The sequence below is a fragment of the Peromyscus maniculatus genome, chromosome 20 (genome assembly GCF_049852395.1).
Source record: "Peromyscus maniculatus bairdii isolate BWxNUB_F1_BW_parent chromosome 20, HU_Pman_BW_mat_3.1, whole genome shotgun sequence".
Lineage (NCBI taxonomy): Eukaryota > Metazoa > Chordata > Mammalia > Rodentia > Cricetidae > Peromyscus > Peromyscus maniculatus.
The window spans coordinates 69,653,613-69,669,698 of NC_134871.1; the positions used below are offsets into that span (position 1 = coordinate 69,653,613).

At 48.6% G+C, this 16,086-nt stretch overlaps 1 protein-coding gene across 1 annotated transcript in view; it reads right to left on the bottom strand.

Moving 5' to 3' along the window:
• Positions 1-15,634: 15,634 nt before the first annotated feature.
• Fam186a (family with sequence similarity 186 member A) overlaps positions 15,635-16,086 on the bottom strand; it is a 58,120-nt gene continuing 57,668 nt past the window's right edge. Inside the window, exon 8 of the mRNA XM_076556758.1 lies at positions 15,635-15,739. Coding sequence (XP_076412873.1) covers positions 15,718-15,739 — 22 coding nt within the window. The 3' untranslated portion in view covers positions 15,635-15,717. The remainder of the gene's footprint in view (positions 15,740-16,086) is intronic.

Here is a 16,086-nt window from a genome sequence, read left to right on the forward strand (position 1 = left end):
TCAGGTAACCTGGTGGCTGTCAGCATCCTGATGTGAGGGCCAGGAGCTGAACTCTGCTCCCTGAGGGAGCAGCCAGTGCTCCCAACCCCTGAGGGAATCATCTGGCTTCCTCCATTACGTCTTAAACCCACTGAAAGTTCGCCTTGTTGAGTGTGGAACGGATCTAGCTTCATCTTTTTTTTTTTTTTTTTTTTTTTTTTTTTTTGGTTTTTCGAGATAGGGTTTCTCTGTGTAGCTTTTGGAGCTTATCCTGGAACTTGCTCTGTAGCCCAGGCTGGCCTCGAACTCACAGAGATCCGCCTGGCTCTGCCTCCCGAGTGCTGGGATTAAAGGCGTGTGCCACCACTGCCGGGCTAGCTTCATCTTTCCAGGCTGGCTTGGTACTCAGTATGTAGCTCATGGTCACCTCAAAACACTTGGCAATCCTCCTGCCTCAGCCTCCTAAACTGAGATTGTAGGTGTGTGCCACCACATCCAGTTATAAACAAGTTTTCTCTACAAAGTTTCTAAATAGTTTCTGTTGTGTTTCATAAAAACACAAATGTTGAATTTAAAAAACACAAACCAAAAACCTGGGAGTGGGGTATGGTGGCACAGGCCTTTAATCCCAGCAGAGGCAGGCAGGTCTCTGAGTTCAAGGCCAGCCCGGTCTACAAAGCTAGTTCCAAGACAGCCAGGCCTATGCAGGGAAACCTTGTCTCAAAAAAACCAAGAGCAAACAAACAGAAAAGCTGGAGACAGTGGAGCACTCGGGGTTGTGGAGCTGCGAGCCGGACCGGGAAGCCCTCTTTTCCTAAGGAAGTTGGCTTTCCCACGGCTCCGGCCTTGCCCGTTTCCTGTGTCCAGCTGCATGTGGACCTGTTCGCAAGCTTTCTCTCTCTTCTGTTGGCTTGTTTGTCCTTGTGTTTGTCGGATACTTGGTTTTGTTTTGAGGATCCAGCCACAGCCTTTGTCCATGCTTAGCAAATATTTATCTCTGTCACACCCCAGCCTCCTGCCCTAGTTCATTCATTGCTCCTTTTTTGTGTTGCATCAGACTCACTGCAGCCCCGGATGATCTGGAACTTGTTATGCAGACCAGGCTGGCCCAAGCTCACAGAGTCACCTGCCTCCATCTGCCCAGCATGGGACTGAAGGCATTGCACCGCCATGCCCTTCTTTCCTCTCTCCCTCCTCCCCTCCCTCCTCCCTCCCTCCTCCCTCCCTCCTCCCTCCTCCCCTCCCTCCTTTCTCCTTCTTCCCTTCCTTTTTCTTAACAGTCTCTGAGGTTAGGCTTGGGTGTGGAGTTGTTGGCCATTGTCTAACATGCACAAAGCCTGTGTCGGATCCCCAGGACAACACAGAGTGGGGATGCCGGTATGTGAATGTCATCTGAGCACTGGGGAGGCAGACACAGGAGGATTAGGAGTTTGAGGCCATCCGGGATGCATGAGACCCTGTCTCGAAAGTGAATAAAAAATAAAATATCTCTGTGTGTTTTGTCTTAAGGCTTGGTGCACTGTCTACCCTTTAGCTCTTTATTTTTGTTTCATTTTGTTTTTCAGGGTGGACTCTTTTTACAGATTACTGTCCCATGTATACTTTATTTATGTGTGTGTGTGTTAGGGTTCTCTAGAGAAACAGAACTGATAACATGAATATCTATCTATGTGAATATATGTGTATGTATGAGATTTATTAGAGTGACTCACAGATAATGGTGTGACTATCCCAACAATGCTGTCTGCTGATGGAAAGCCCCAGGATATAAAAGTTGTTTGGTCCATGAGGCAGGATGTCTCCGTTGGTCTTCAGTGTGCGTTGGAATCCTGCAGTAGGCTCTAAAGGCAGTGAAGGAATGAACTTGCCAGGGAGAAAGGTCGAGCAGGCAAATAGCAAGTCTTTCTTCCATGTGCAGCAGAAGGTGCGAATCTTCCCGCTTCAAACGATCCAGCTGAGAAAAATCCATCACAGATATTCAGCAGCTTGGGTTTTGATAATTCCAGGTGTAGTCAAGTTGACAACCAAGAATAGCCATCACGGTGTGAGTTTATGTGTACCCTGTGCTGTGCAGGTACCTGAACAGGTACACAAACAGCGCGGAGAACATCAGATGCCTTGGAGTTAGAGGTAGTTGAATGTGGTGACCAGACCTGGGTCCTCTGCAAGAGCAGTGTACACTCTTAACCTCAGAACCCTCTTTCCAGTGCTCTGTATTCTTTTTTTTTATTCATTTATTTTTATTTTATATGCATTGGTGTTTTACCTGCATGTATGTCTGTGTAAGGGTGTCAGATCCCCTGGAACTGGAGTCACAGAGAGTTGTGGGTGCTGGGAATTGAACCTGGGACCTCTGGAAAAGCAGTCAGTGCTCTTAACCACTGAGCCATCTCTCCAATACCCAGCACTCTATATTCTTAAATGAGTCATGTTTCTTAAAAAAAAGAAAAAAGAAAAAGAAAATTCCAGCTGCTGTGGTGTGTGTGTGTGTGTGTGTGTGTGTGTGTGTGTGTGTGTGTGGTGGGGAGGGTGTATTGAACTCAGGGACTTTCAAATGCTAAGCATTTGCACCTCTGGCCCAGCAGGCATTAGTAGTAGTAGAAACAGCGTCTCATTATGAGCACAGGCTCACACAGAATTTGAAATCTTTCTGCTTCTGTCTCCCAGATGCTAGGGTTACACCACTACACCCAGCTCAGCTGAGTCAACATTTTAATTTAATGTCTTAAAACACTTTCTATAGTTCAAGTTTATGTGAATTATTGGTTAAATCAGGAAGAACTGATATCTGTTAGGGTGTGTGAGTTTTTTTCTTTAATCTACAGATATAGTTTTCTCACATTAAATAATTGTAATTCTTGAAAGAAAACTTTAATTGTTGAGTTTCCATGGTGAATATGTATGTGATGTGCGAGTTCATCTAATGGATATATATTTATATATTTTTATTTTTCATGAAATGGAAAGAGATGATATATTAGGAAAGGGAAAGTGAGGCCGGGCGGTGGTGGCGCACGCCTTTAATCCCAGCAGTCCAGAGGCAGAGCCAGGTGGATCTCTGTGAGTTCGAGGCCAGCCTGGTCTCCAAAGCAAGTTCCAGGAAAGGCACAAAGCTACACAGAGAAACCCTGTCTTGAAAAAAAAAAGGGGGGCGGGGTTGGGGATTTAGCTCAGTGGTACAGCGCTTGCCTAGCAAGCACAAGGCCCTGGGTTCTGTCCTCAGCTCTGAAAAAAAAAGAAAAAAGAAAAAAAGAAAGGAAGGAAAAGTGGGACTAGAGAGATGGCTCGGGGATTAAGAGCAAATACTGCTCTGCAGAGGACCTGGGTTCAGGTCCCAGCACCTGATTGGACGGCTTACAACTGCTGGGAAGTCTGGCCCCAGGGGACCCACTGCCCTCTGTTCTCTGTGGACACTGACCCATAACTAAAGTCTGTGAGGAAAGGAAAGCATGCTGACAACGGACTAAAGAGCCTCCCTCCTCTTCTGAGTCACAGCCTTGCTGTATACCCCGGCCGGCCAGGGACTCACTCCTCAGGGTGTAGTCTAGGCTGGCCCTGAACTTACACAGGCCTGTGCCATCATGGCCAGTTTGTTTTTGCCATAGAGTATATGAGAGTCCATAGGTCTGGTGTAGCCAAGGCTGGTCTTGAACTCTTACTAAAAATACCTTGAATACCTGATCTTTCTGCCTCTGCCTCCCTGGGATTATAGACACCGCACCTGGCAATATCTATTTATTTTTAAACCTATTTTCATCAGCGATCTGATTTATCATCTCTTGTTCTTTCTTTTCCCTCAAAATTTCTTGGCTTGTTTGTGCTTGAGGGATATATATACACTACATATACATGTGGGGTCACGTGTGAAGGTGTGTGTGGATGCATGTGTACATTTGTGCTCATGCGTGTGGAGGCCTGGGTTGATATTGGGTGTCTTCCTCAATACCTCTCCACTTTTTTTCTTTTTAAATCAAGTCAGGGACTCTCACTGAACCTAGCATTGGCTGATTCTGGCTAGTCGCCCTAGCCATCTTGCCCTTGAGCACTGGGATTACAGGTGGCCGCTGCACCCGCCCGGCTGGGGTAAGCGTGACCGCTGCACCTGCCCGGCTCTTACATGGGATCTGGGGCTCCAAACTCCAGCCATGTTAGTGTTGTTTTGCTGCGGTCTCCCTGGGTAGCCCTGGCTGGCCTGGAACTCCCTGTATTAGACCAGGCTAGCCCCACCCTTTAGTGACACTCCTTACCTCTCTGTGTGAGTGCTGGGTTACATGCGTGTGTCACCATGTGTGAGTGCTGGGTTACATGTGTGCCTCACCATGTGTGAGTGCCGGGTTACATGTGTGCATCACCATGTGTGAGTGCTGGGTTACATGTGTGAGTGCTGGGTTACATGTGTGTGTCACCATGTGTGAGTGCTGGGTTACATGTATGTCACCATGTGTGAGTGCCAGGTTACATGTGTGCATCACCATGTGTGAGTGCTGGGTTACATGTGTGAGTGCTGGATTACATGTGTGTGTCACCATGTGTGAGTGCTGGGTTACATGTATGTCACCATGTGTGAGTGCCTGGTTACATGTGTGCATCACCATGTGTGAGTGCTGGGTTACACGTGTGAGTGCTGGGTTACATGTGTGCATCACCATGTGTGAGTGCTGGGTTACATGTGTGTGTCACCATGTGTGAGTGCTGGGTTACATGTGTGCATCACCATGTGTGAGTGCTGGGTTACGTGTGTGTCACCATGTGTGAGTGCTGGGTTACATGTGTGAGTGCCGGGTTACATGTGTGTGTCACCATGTGTGAGTGCTGGGTTACATGTGTGAGTGCTGGGTTACATGTGTGAGTGCTGGGTTACATGTGTGAGTGCTGGGTTACATATGTGTCACCATGTGTGAGTGCTGGGTTACATGTGTGAGTGCTGGGTTACATGTGTGAGTGCTGGGTTACATGTGTGTGTGCTGGGTTACATGTGTGCATCACCATGTGTGAGTGCTGGGTTACATGTGTGCATCACCATGTGTGAGTGCTGGGTTACATGTGTGTGTGCTGGGCTACATGTGTGCATCACCATGTGTGAGTGCTGGGTTACATGTGTGCATCACCATGTGTGAGTGCTGGGTTACATGTGTGTGTGCTGGGTTACATGTGTGCATCACCATGTGTGAGTGCTGGGTTACACGTGTGAGTGCTGGGTTACATGTGTGCATCACCATGTGTGAGTGCTGGGTTACATGTGTGTGTCACCATGTGTGAGTGCTGGGTTACATGTGTGCATCACCATGTGTGAGTGCTGGGTTACGTGTGTGTCACCATGTGTGAGTGCTGGGTTACATGTGTGAGTGCCGGGTTACATGTGTGTGTCACCATGTGTGAGTGCTGGGTTACATGTGTGAGTGCTGGGTTACATGTGTGAGTGCTGGGTTACATGTGTGAGTGCTGGGTTACATATGTGTCACCATGTGTGAGTGCTGGGTTACATGTGTGAGTGCTGGGTTACATGTGTGAGTGCTGGGTTACATGTGTGTGTGCTGGGTTACATGTGTGCATCACCATGTGTGAGTGCTGGGTTACATGTGTGTGTGCTGGGCTACATGTGTGCATCACCATGTGTGAGTGCTGGGTTACATATGTGTCACCATGTGTGAGTGCTGGGTTACATATGTGTCACCATGTGTGAGTGCTGGGTTACATGTGTGAGTGACGGGTTACATGTATGCATCACCATGTGTGAGTGCTGGGTTACATGTGTGTGTCACCATGTGTGAGTGCTGGGTTACACGTGTGAGTGCTGGGTTACATGTGTGAGTGCTGGGTTACACGTGTGTCACCATGTGTGAGTGCTGGGTTACATGTGTGTGTCACCATGTGTGAGTGCTGGGTTACACGTGTGAGTGCTGGGTTACATGTGTGCATCACCATGTGTGAGTGCTGGGTTACATGTGTGTGTCACCATGTGTGAGTGCTGGGTTACATGTGTGCATCACCATGTGTGAGTGCTGGGTTACGTGTGTGTCACCATGTGTGAGTGCTGGGTTACATGTGTGAGTGCCGGGTTACATGTGTGTGTCACCATGTGTGAGTGCTGGGTTACATGTGTGAGTGCTGGGTTACATGTGTGAGTGCTGGGTTACATGTGTGAGTGCTGGGTTACATATGTGTCACCATGTGTGAGTGCTGGGTTACATGTGTGAGTGCTGGGTTACATGTGTGAGTGCCAGGTTACATGTGTGTGTCACCATGTGGAGGTTTTCCTTCTTCCGCTGTCTCTATGTGCCTAGTTCCCTGCTGTCTGGAATGACATCCTCGAAGGCTTAGTAAAGGTTCACTGTAAACCTCATAAACCGATGCTCCTTTCTGCTGGGAAGGCCTCTCATTACCAAGGTATCGACAACTATTTCGCCTTTTGTATGTAGTTTCTCTGCCATTTTGGCATTTTAAATTTTCCAAAAAAACATTCTCTTCATCTAGTATTACCATTAGTCCATAATTATGTAATTACATAGTTAACCTAAACAGGGCCCCGAATAAACTCAGCCATCGTTTTCTAGCATGATGGTTTATTCTTCTAATGTCAACCACTCAAGAAGCTGAGGCAGGAGGATGAGAGTTCAAGACCAGCCCCAGCAGCCTCATTTCAACAAGCAAACAAGCGTCACCCCTTCTCCGTGCAGAGCCCTTTCGTGTGACTTGTTTCCAGTTTTCTTAATCAGCTCACTAGAGAAACCACAGCGAGCGTTAGTCAGTTAAGTGGGCATCGAGAAGGCAGAAGCTCAGGCGCCTCCAGGGCTGGGTCTTAGAACTGGAGTCTTGGCTAGAGAGATGACTCAGTGGTTACGAGTCAGTGCTGCTGCTCTTCAGAGGACTGGAGTTCAATTCCCATGTTGGGTGGTTCACAACCGCCTCTAAGTCAGCCCAGGAGGATCTGACATCTCCGCCTCCACTCTCACTCACCCTCACACAGACTACTCCCCCCATGTGTATATATGATATGTGTGTGTAGTTTTTTTTTTTTTTTTTTTGGTTTTTTTTTTTTTTTTTTTTTTTTTTTGGTTTTTCGAGACAGGGTTTCTCTGTGTAGCTTTGCGCCTTTCCTGGAACTCACTTGGTAGCCCAGGCTGGCCTCGAACTCACAAAGATCCGCCTGGCTCTGCCTCCCGAGTGCTGGGATTAAAGGCGTGCGCCACCACCGCCCGGCATGTGTGTAGTTTTAATATGTATGTTTTAAAACAGAACTATTTCAAAACCTGGGGTCTAATGCTTGCATGCCTACAATCTCAGCCCTCAGTAGACTGACGGAGGATTTGCTGAGTTCAAGGCTGGTCAAAACTACATCACCCCATCTCATAAAAAAAAAAAAGGTGGGGGGGAGGGGCGCTGGTAAGATGGCTCATTGTCTAAGGTAGAAAGAGAAGCGACTGTATTAAAATGTCCCCTGACTTCCACATGTGCTATGGCACACAGGTGCCCGTCAACATTGTGTACACATGCGTGCGTATTCAACAAAATTAAAAAATGTTTAAAGGAAAAGGGGTGAGGCTAGAACTCGGAGTGCTTGCCGAGCACGCAGGCCGGAGGCTTCAGTCTCCAATCCTGAAGTGTATGGGGAGCACCTAAGAGGAGGACGGGGGGCTGGCAGTGAGAGGTCAACGCTGAGCAAAGGCTGGAGCTGCCTGATGACCTGCGTCTGACCCTCAGGAACATGCTGGGAGGAAGAACTTGTTCTCTGACCTCCACACACACACACAGTGGCATGTACACACCCACGCAATAAATAAACAAGCTGGGGAGATGGCTCAGCGGTAAAGAGCACTGGCTGCTCTTCCAGAGACCTGGCTTCTGTTCCCAGAATCCACGTGGAAGCTCTGTGACTCCAGTCCCAGGGGATCCGACGTCCTCTTCTGGCCTCCTCGGGCACTGTACACATGGTACGCAGATCTACATGTAAGCAAGGCACCCATACACATAAAAATAACAGTAATTACAGATAAGTACATAAACACTTTTATTAAAAAAAGAAAAGGACTGTGGTGAAGCTTGGACACAGGGTGCTTTTCTAGAGCACTGGCCAAGGTTGCTGAGGCCCTGGTTTGCTCCCCAATATCATAAACACAAGAGGCAGACAGGAGACGGATAGAGGAAGAGAAAGGAGACAGAGAGGGAGGGAGGGAGGTGTGTTGCTGCCGGCTAAGGACAGATATGAAGTGGGTAGTGGGGCAAGGGTCAGAGTCAGATGCAAAGCTGAGATGTAAATTGATCAGCAGGCATGTGGGGTGCAAAGCTCCGACTTGGCTGAGGCCATCAAGGCAATATGGACAGGGAAGGACCTTCGAGGATTAAACTGTGACCTCTCCAGTATTGTGAGGTCAGGAGGGACTATCAAAGAGACACAGAGAGGGCTGAGGACGCGGCTCCGTGGGGAACAGCACTTGCCGAATAGCATGAGACTGAGTTCGAACTGCCAGCACCCATGAAAACAGCCGGGCATTGCCATGTGCAACCGTAACCACACCCCTGCGGAAGAAGAGACAGGGGCTCCTGGGGGCTTCCCAGCGTCGGTCCAGCTTCAGTGAGTGACTCTGTCTCCGGCACCTCAGGAGGAGAGGGACAGAGCAGGACATCTGATGTCCTCCGACCTCCACACATGTACCTATGGATATTCCACACACACGTGTACCTACAGATATTCCACACACACACAGACAAACAGAGAGAGTGCAAATGGCCAGAAAGGTAGAAAGCAAACCAAGGTAACAGAGTTCTGGAAGCTTTGCTCTAGGTGGTGGTGGTGGGAGGGTCTTTCTATGTAGCCCAGGCTGGCCCTAAGCTTCCAATTCCCCTACCCCAGCCTCCTGGGTGCTCAGGTTACAGACATGTACCAGCCACACCCAGCACCATGTATTTTAAAGGAGGTTTACATGTTGCTGTAACAGAAAGACAAGCAGACAGTACCTGACAAAGGGGACACAGAGGACATGTCTTCTTATTCTTTTGTTTTGAGACAGTCTCACAGTGTACCTCTGACTGGCGTGGCACTTGCTAGGTAGACCAGGTTAGCCTTGATTTCACAGAGATCTGCCTGCCTCTGCCTCCTAAGTACTGTTTTTAACAGTGTGTGCTACTATGCCGGGCTACTATTCTTTTAAAAGATTTAGCCGGGCGGTGGTGGTGCACGCCTTTAATCCCAGCACTCGGGAGGCAGAGGCAGGTGGATCTCTGTGAGTTCGAGGCCAGCCTGGGCTACCAAGTGAGTTCCAGGAAAGGCGCAAAGCTACACAGAGAAACCCTGTCTTGAAAAACCAAAAAAAAAAAAAAAAAAAAAAAGATTTATTTTTGTTTTATGTGCCTGAGTGTTTGCATGTGTGTCTAAGCACCATGTGAGTTCCCAGTACCTGCAGAAGAGGGGGTCAGATCCCCTGGAAGTGGAGTTTTTAGACAGTGGAGAGCGTCAGATGGGTGCTGAGAACCAAACCTGGGTCTTCTGCAACAACTGGTGCTCTTAGCCCCTGAGCCAGCTTCCCCGCCCAAGATTTCTCTCTCTCTCTCTCTCTCTCTCTCTCCCTCTCTCTCTCTCTCTCTCTCTCTCTCTCTCTCTCTCTCCCTCTCTCTCTCTCTCTCTCTCTCTCTCTCTCCTTTTCTTCCTTTCTTAAAGCTGGAGGACAATTTTATTACAGTTTAAAAGCAAAACTCGCCGGGCGGTGGTGGCGCACGCCTTTAATCCTAGCACTTGGGAGGCAGAGCCAGGCGGATCTCTGTGAGTTCGAGGCCAGCCTGGGCTACCAAAGTGAGCTCCAGGAAAGGCGCAAAGCTACACAGAGAAACCCTGTCTCGAAAAACCAAAAAAAAAAAAAAAAAAAAAAAAAAAAAAGCAAAACTCTGCCCTAGAGAGGAAGACACAGAAGAGGAAGGGAGAAAGCCATGTCTTTGTAAGGAGCATCAAATCACTGAGACAGAGCAGCCCAGAGTGTCTGGCAAAGCATGCCCAAGCTTTGGCAAGACCCGACAAAAGAAAAGGAGACATTTCCCTTCTGTGAATTAAGGACGCAATGAAGCCGCATGGCTGCTGTCTGTAAGCAACTGGCTCCCAAAGGGTACGTGTGCACGTGCTTGTGTATTCTTGCACAAGTGTGTGTATGGGTGCCTGCAGAGGCCAGACAAGGGTGTCAGAGCTGGAGTTACAGGCAGTCCTGGGCCTCCCAAGTTGAGTGCTGTATTGATGTAACCAACCGTCTTATTAAATAAGAAACACAGAAACAATGTAAAAGAGAAAGCCACCAGGTCAGAGCTCAGAGCTAAAATCTCACCCTTCCGCCTGCGGTGTCCCAGCTTCCCGAAAGAGAGCTACTTCCTGTCTGTAAGTCGATTTTCCAGTCATTCTGCCTTCTCATTGGTTGTAAACCCAAACACGTGACTGCCTCGTCACTGTCTGAATGTACAGCCCCCTAGGTCTTAAAGGCATATGTCTCCAATGCTGGCTGTATCCCTGAACACACAGAGATCTATGGGATTAAAGGCGTGTGCCACCACCGCCACACTCTTGCTATGGCTCTAATAGCTCTGACCCCCGGACAACTTTATTTATTAACATACAATCAAAATCACATTTCAGTACAATTAGATTACCACCACAGTGCTGGGAGCCAAACGTAGGTCGGACGTTCCTGCAGCCATCACTGCTAACCACTGAGCCATCCCTCCAGCCCCTGCTTAGCATTCTTTTTAAAGAGGGAAGCTGAATGTGGCGGTACCCGTGTCTAATCCTAGCACTTGGGAGGTGGAGGCGGGTTGGCCACATAGTGAGTTGGGAGCCATCCTGGGCTACATGAGACTGGGTCTTAAAATAAGCAAATGGGGGGGGGGGCTGGAGAGACGGCTCAGCACTCACGAGCACTGGCTGCTCTCCCTGAGGACCCCGGTTCAGTTCCCAGCACCCACATCAGGTGGCTCACAACCACCTGTGACTCCAGCTCCAGGGTCCAAAGCGTGACTTTTGCAGACGTCGACATCCCAAGCACATACAAACACATGCAAACACCAACACCTACACATATCAAAAATAATAAAAATATTTAAAGTAACTAAGTTAGGGGTCTGGGGAGACGACCTTGTTGGTAAAATCCTTACCAGGGAAGTCTGAGGACCTGAGTTCAGATCCCCAGTAAAAGCTAGGTGTGGCCACAGTGTGTAAACACAGCCCTCAGGAGGCAGAGGCACGCAGATCCCCAGAGCTCAACCGATGATCTAGCTGACCCAGTGATCTCCAGGTTTAGTGAGACACCCTGTCTCAAAAAAAATAAGATGGAGAGCGGCTGAGGAGTACACCTAACATGAACCTCTGTCCTCTACATGAACATGCACACACATGAATGCACACATGCACGCACACACATGAACCTCTACATATACCACACGCACATTAAATAAGTAAAAATAAAGTTTGCTTCCTATGCAATAAGGAGCCGGTCAGTCAGGTGAAGGTGGAGACGGTCCCAGTGATTCTGGGAAACAGGAGACAGCACAGAATTGCTCAGGAAAACCGGAGTTTTAGAGAAATCGGGTGTTTGCCGGGCAGTTTTCTGGGGCCCGGGGGGTTAATGATTTTTTAAGCTGAGACCAGACAGCAAGTCCAAACGTTTTCCTGAAGCCAGGTCTAGCTCTCAGGTAGCAGGCCTGAGGGAGGGAGCGAAAACTGTACTTAAGCCGGGCCGTGCTCGGCCAAGGAGCAGATCAAAGCCAGCGGGCGGGACCTGAGAGCGCGGAAGGCGCGGGTTATAATCATCGCCCTTGGAATTCGAGCTGGGCTGCAGAGGGAGAGTAGAGCATCTTCGACATCGTGGAAAGGTCATCTTGTTTGTGCAAGGTATGAGGAATGCCCAGAGGGAAGAGAACAGGGAAGAAAACTGGAGCAGGGCTGGAGAGGCGGCTCAGTGGTAAGGACCATGTACAGCTCTTCCAGAGGACGGCAGTGGACCAGTCTCTGTGTCAGCCACCTGGAACTCCAGCTCCTCCAGCTCTGGCCTCTGTGGGCACCCGGGCACCCGCACATACACGCACATACCACACACACATAATTCCATCTTTGCTTTAAAAAAAAAAAAAAAAAAAAGGTTTATTATCTATACTGTGTTTGCTCTGCATATATGCCTGCCGGCCAGAAGAGGGCACCAGATCTCATTACAGGTGGTTGTGAGCCACCATGTGGTTGCTGGGAATTAAACCCAGGACCTCTGGAAGAGCAGCCAGTGCTCTTAACCGCTAAGCCATCTCTCCATCGCTTTTCACAGTGATTGTATTGTGATAGGTGTCCACAGATTTTTGATCTACTACCTCCCTTCACCCAGTAGTATCTTTTGCCTAAAGTCAGTTTTGGTTTATGTTTCTTTTGGTTTGTATTTTACCTTCCTTCATTTCAACGAGTTCTATCCTTTTAGGAACTCATATAGGGGGCTGGAGAGATGGCTCAGTGGTTAAGAGCACTGGCTGCTCTTCCAGAGGTCCTGAGTTCAATTCCCAGCACCCACATGGCAGCTCACACCATCTGCCTATAACTCCAGTTTCATGGCTTCTGACACCCGCACACAGACAAAATGCCAGGCAGGCAAATCACCAATGAACATAAAATAAAAAAAAAAAAAATCACACACACACACACACACACACACACACACACACACACTCACACACACTGAGTTATAACTCCAGCCCTCTTTACAGTTTTATGCTGATGTTCTTTACTCTTTTGTAGCTTTGCGCCTCTCCTGGAACTCACTCGGTAGCCCAGGCTGGCCTCAAACTCACAGAGATCAACCTGCCTCTGCCTCCCGAGTGCTGGGATTAAGTGTGTGCCACCACCACCACCACCTGGCTCCTTTTGTAGTTTTGAGATGAGGAACTTGCTTTGAGCAGAGGCTGGTCTTGTGCTCAGGACCCTCCTGCCTCTGTCTCCCAAAGCTGGGGCTGGTGAGTATGGTGATTTTTTATTTGTGCTGAAACGTGATTTTATTTCTATGTTAATAAATAAAGCTACCTGGGGGTCAGAGCTAAGAGCAAGCCATAGCAGTGGTAGCTCACGCCCTTAATCCTGATCACATGACAGGCAGATCTCTGTGTGTGCAAGGACATCACCAGTATGGTGACACATGCCTTTAATCTCAATACCAACCATGGAGACCTGGAGGTCTGTATAGACAGACAGTGACGAGGAGGTCATGTGGTTAGGTTTACAACCAATGAGAAGGCACAACAGAAAGTCAATCAAAAGACAGACACACAGGAAGTAGGTCTCTCTCTGAGGGGAAGGACGACAGCGACAGTGAGGGGTAAGAAGGCGGTCTTGGTCTTAGCTCTTGGCTGCTGCCCTGACCTCTTGGGCTTTTAACTCTGCATTTGTCTCTGTGTTTCTTATTTAATAAAACCGTTCAGAATTACGTCTACAGGTGAGCACCTCCACCCCACCCTTACTTGGTTCTTTATGATTGCTTCTGATTCACTACCAGTACTTTCCTTTATTTCTTTGGGGTATTTCTACAGCTTATGCTCTGTTCACGCTTGTCATCTAAACATGTTGAGCTTGCTGTCTTGCTAGTGGTCCAGTTATTACTACCTGTGACGTCATTTCCTCTCAAGGTTCTCAGCTCTCTTGATGGGAAGCAGATGAAGAAAGGTAAGAGGAATAGAGGCCCAGGTCTTTGAGAACCTCACGTATGTGGCTGCACCTCCTAACAAGAGCACCCTTGACCCTGTTCCAAAGCACGTCCTTGTTTTCCCAGTGTAGTAACAGAAAAGGTTTCAACTCCAAATGTCCCCTCAAATCCAGTTCCATGTATGAAGCCTGGTCGTCCTGGGCCACCTTAGTTCTCGAGATTCAGTTATTCTTTCTTCCTTTTCATGTGTATGAAGTGTGTATTGTATGGGCACATGTGCGTGCCTGTACACAAGCATGTGTGCATACCTGTAAAGACCAGAAGAGAGATGGACAGTGTTTTCCTCCGTCTGTCCCCACCTTATTTTTGGAATCTGCGTCTCTTGATCCTGAAGCTGACTGTCTAGCTGGATTGGCTTCTCAGCAAGCTCCTGGGATCTTCCTTCCCCACCCCACTCCCCAGTTCTGAGGATAGCATCACTCACAGCCATGCCAGCCAATCGTGATTGCTGGGGATCTGGACTCAGGTCCTCTTGCTTTCACAGGAAGCACACTCTTGCCCACTGAGCCACCTCCCAGGCCTGTTTCTTGTATTCTGGGCATGGATTGGGGGCACTGACTATTGTCGATGTCAGGGGCCCATAATAATGTCCTTGTCATGGTTCAGCCTGTCCCAGAGTTTGGTGAAGCTGTGTTTCCAGTGATATAGAACGGGAATTATGTCTCTACGTTTTTATATGTTTATTTTATTCTTGGCTCTATGAGTGTTTTGCCTGTATGTGTGTGTGTGTCCCATACGAGTGCCTGAAGCCAGAAGAAGGCATCGTATCCCCTGGAGACTGGGATCTAGAGTTACAGGTGATTGTGAGCCACTGTGTGAGTGCTGAGAGCTGAATAGTTCTCAGAAAACAGAGCAAGTAGTACTCTGAACCTCTGAGACGTTGCTCCAGCCCTCATCCTCTCTCTCGACAGGTTCTGATGTAGCACAGGCTGGCCATGGACTTGATATGTGCCGAGGATAACTCTAGACTTCCGATGACTCTCCTGTCTCCGCCCACTGACGCTGATTACAGGAGGGCGGTGCCTGCTGTCCCCGCCCACTGGTGCTGATTACAGGAGGGCGGTGCCTGCTGTCCCCGCCCACTGATGCTGACTACAGGAGGGCGGTGCCTGCTGTCCCCGCCCACTGATGCTGACTACAGGAGGGCGGTGCCTGCTGTCCCCGCCCACTGACGCTGACTACAGGAGGGCGGTGCTTGCTGTCCCCGCCCACTGACGCTGATTACAGGAGGGCGGTGCCTGCTGTCCCCGCCCACTGACACTGATTACAGGAGGGCGGTGCTTGCTGTCCCCGCCCACTGATGCTGATTACAGAAGGGCGGTGCTAGCTGTCCCCGCCCACTGATACTTATTACAGAAGGGCACTGCCATACCCGATTTCATGTGCTTCTGGGGATGGAGCCCAGGGCTTAGTACATGCTGAGCAAACACTCTACCAACTGAGCCGCAGCTCCAATCTTTTTTTTTTTTTTTTTTTTTTTTTTTTTGCCAGGCAGGTGATGTACTACTGAGCCAAATCCACCTCAGCCTTTAATTTTTTTAAAATTTATTTTCTTATATGGATATGAGTGCTTTGCCTGGGTAATGTACGTGTACCATGTGTATGCCTGGGGCCTGTGGAGGTCAGAAGTCACTGAATTCCCTGGAACTGGAGTTATGGGTACTTATGAGGCACCAGGTGAGAGCCAGCAACTGAATGGGGGTCCCTCATGAGCAACAAACACTCTTAACCACTGAGCCATCTCTCCAGCCACCCCTGGTCTTTTTTTTTTTTTTTTTTTTTTTTTTGACATGGGTTCAAGCACCCTGGCTAGCCCTGGACTTACTAAATGGACGAGAAAGACTTTGAACCCCTGGTCCTCTTGCTTTACCTCAAAAGCACTAAGATGACAGGTGTGCCACTATGCCTAGCCTTGGACAGCGTTCTTAAGGTCTACAGACAACACAGAAAGCAGAGTAAACACAGCAATTTATATCCATGAAAAAGAGAAAATAGGCCTTTGCTCATTGCGGGCTTGTCTTTAGCTCTGCAGTCACTTGGGAATCTTCTTAGCCCTGGAAACGAGATAAGATAATCAACTGTATTATATTACAGTGATAACTCCATGACAAACTGGTCTTAAACACATGCCTAGGCATAGGGGTGTGTGGTGTGCCAGAGAAAATAAGGGCTGAGCTCCTAAGGTAAACCAGGGAAGCCAAGACATAATCCATAGCTGTTCAAGTCCCTGCCACAGGAAGACTCACATCCAGGAGGGACAGGGATTGATATTCGCTCATTACCGACTGCAGATGTTACTATACCAAAGCTAGAACATGGCTAAAACCTTGAGAGTGGTCATCGCTTCAGGGAATGGACTTGCCACCATTTTCTAAATTTTCTATCAGAAAGAAACTATTAT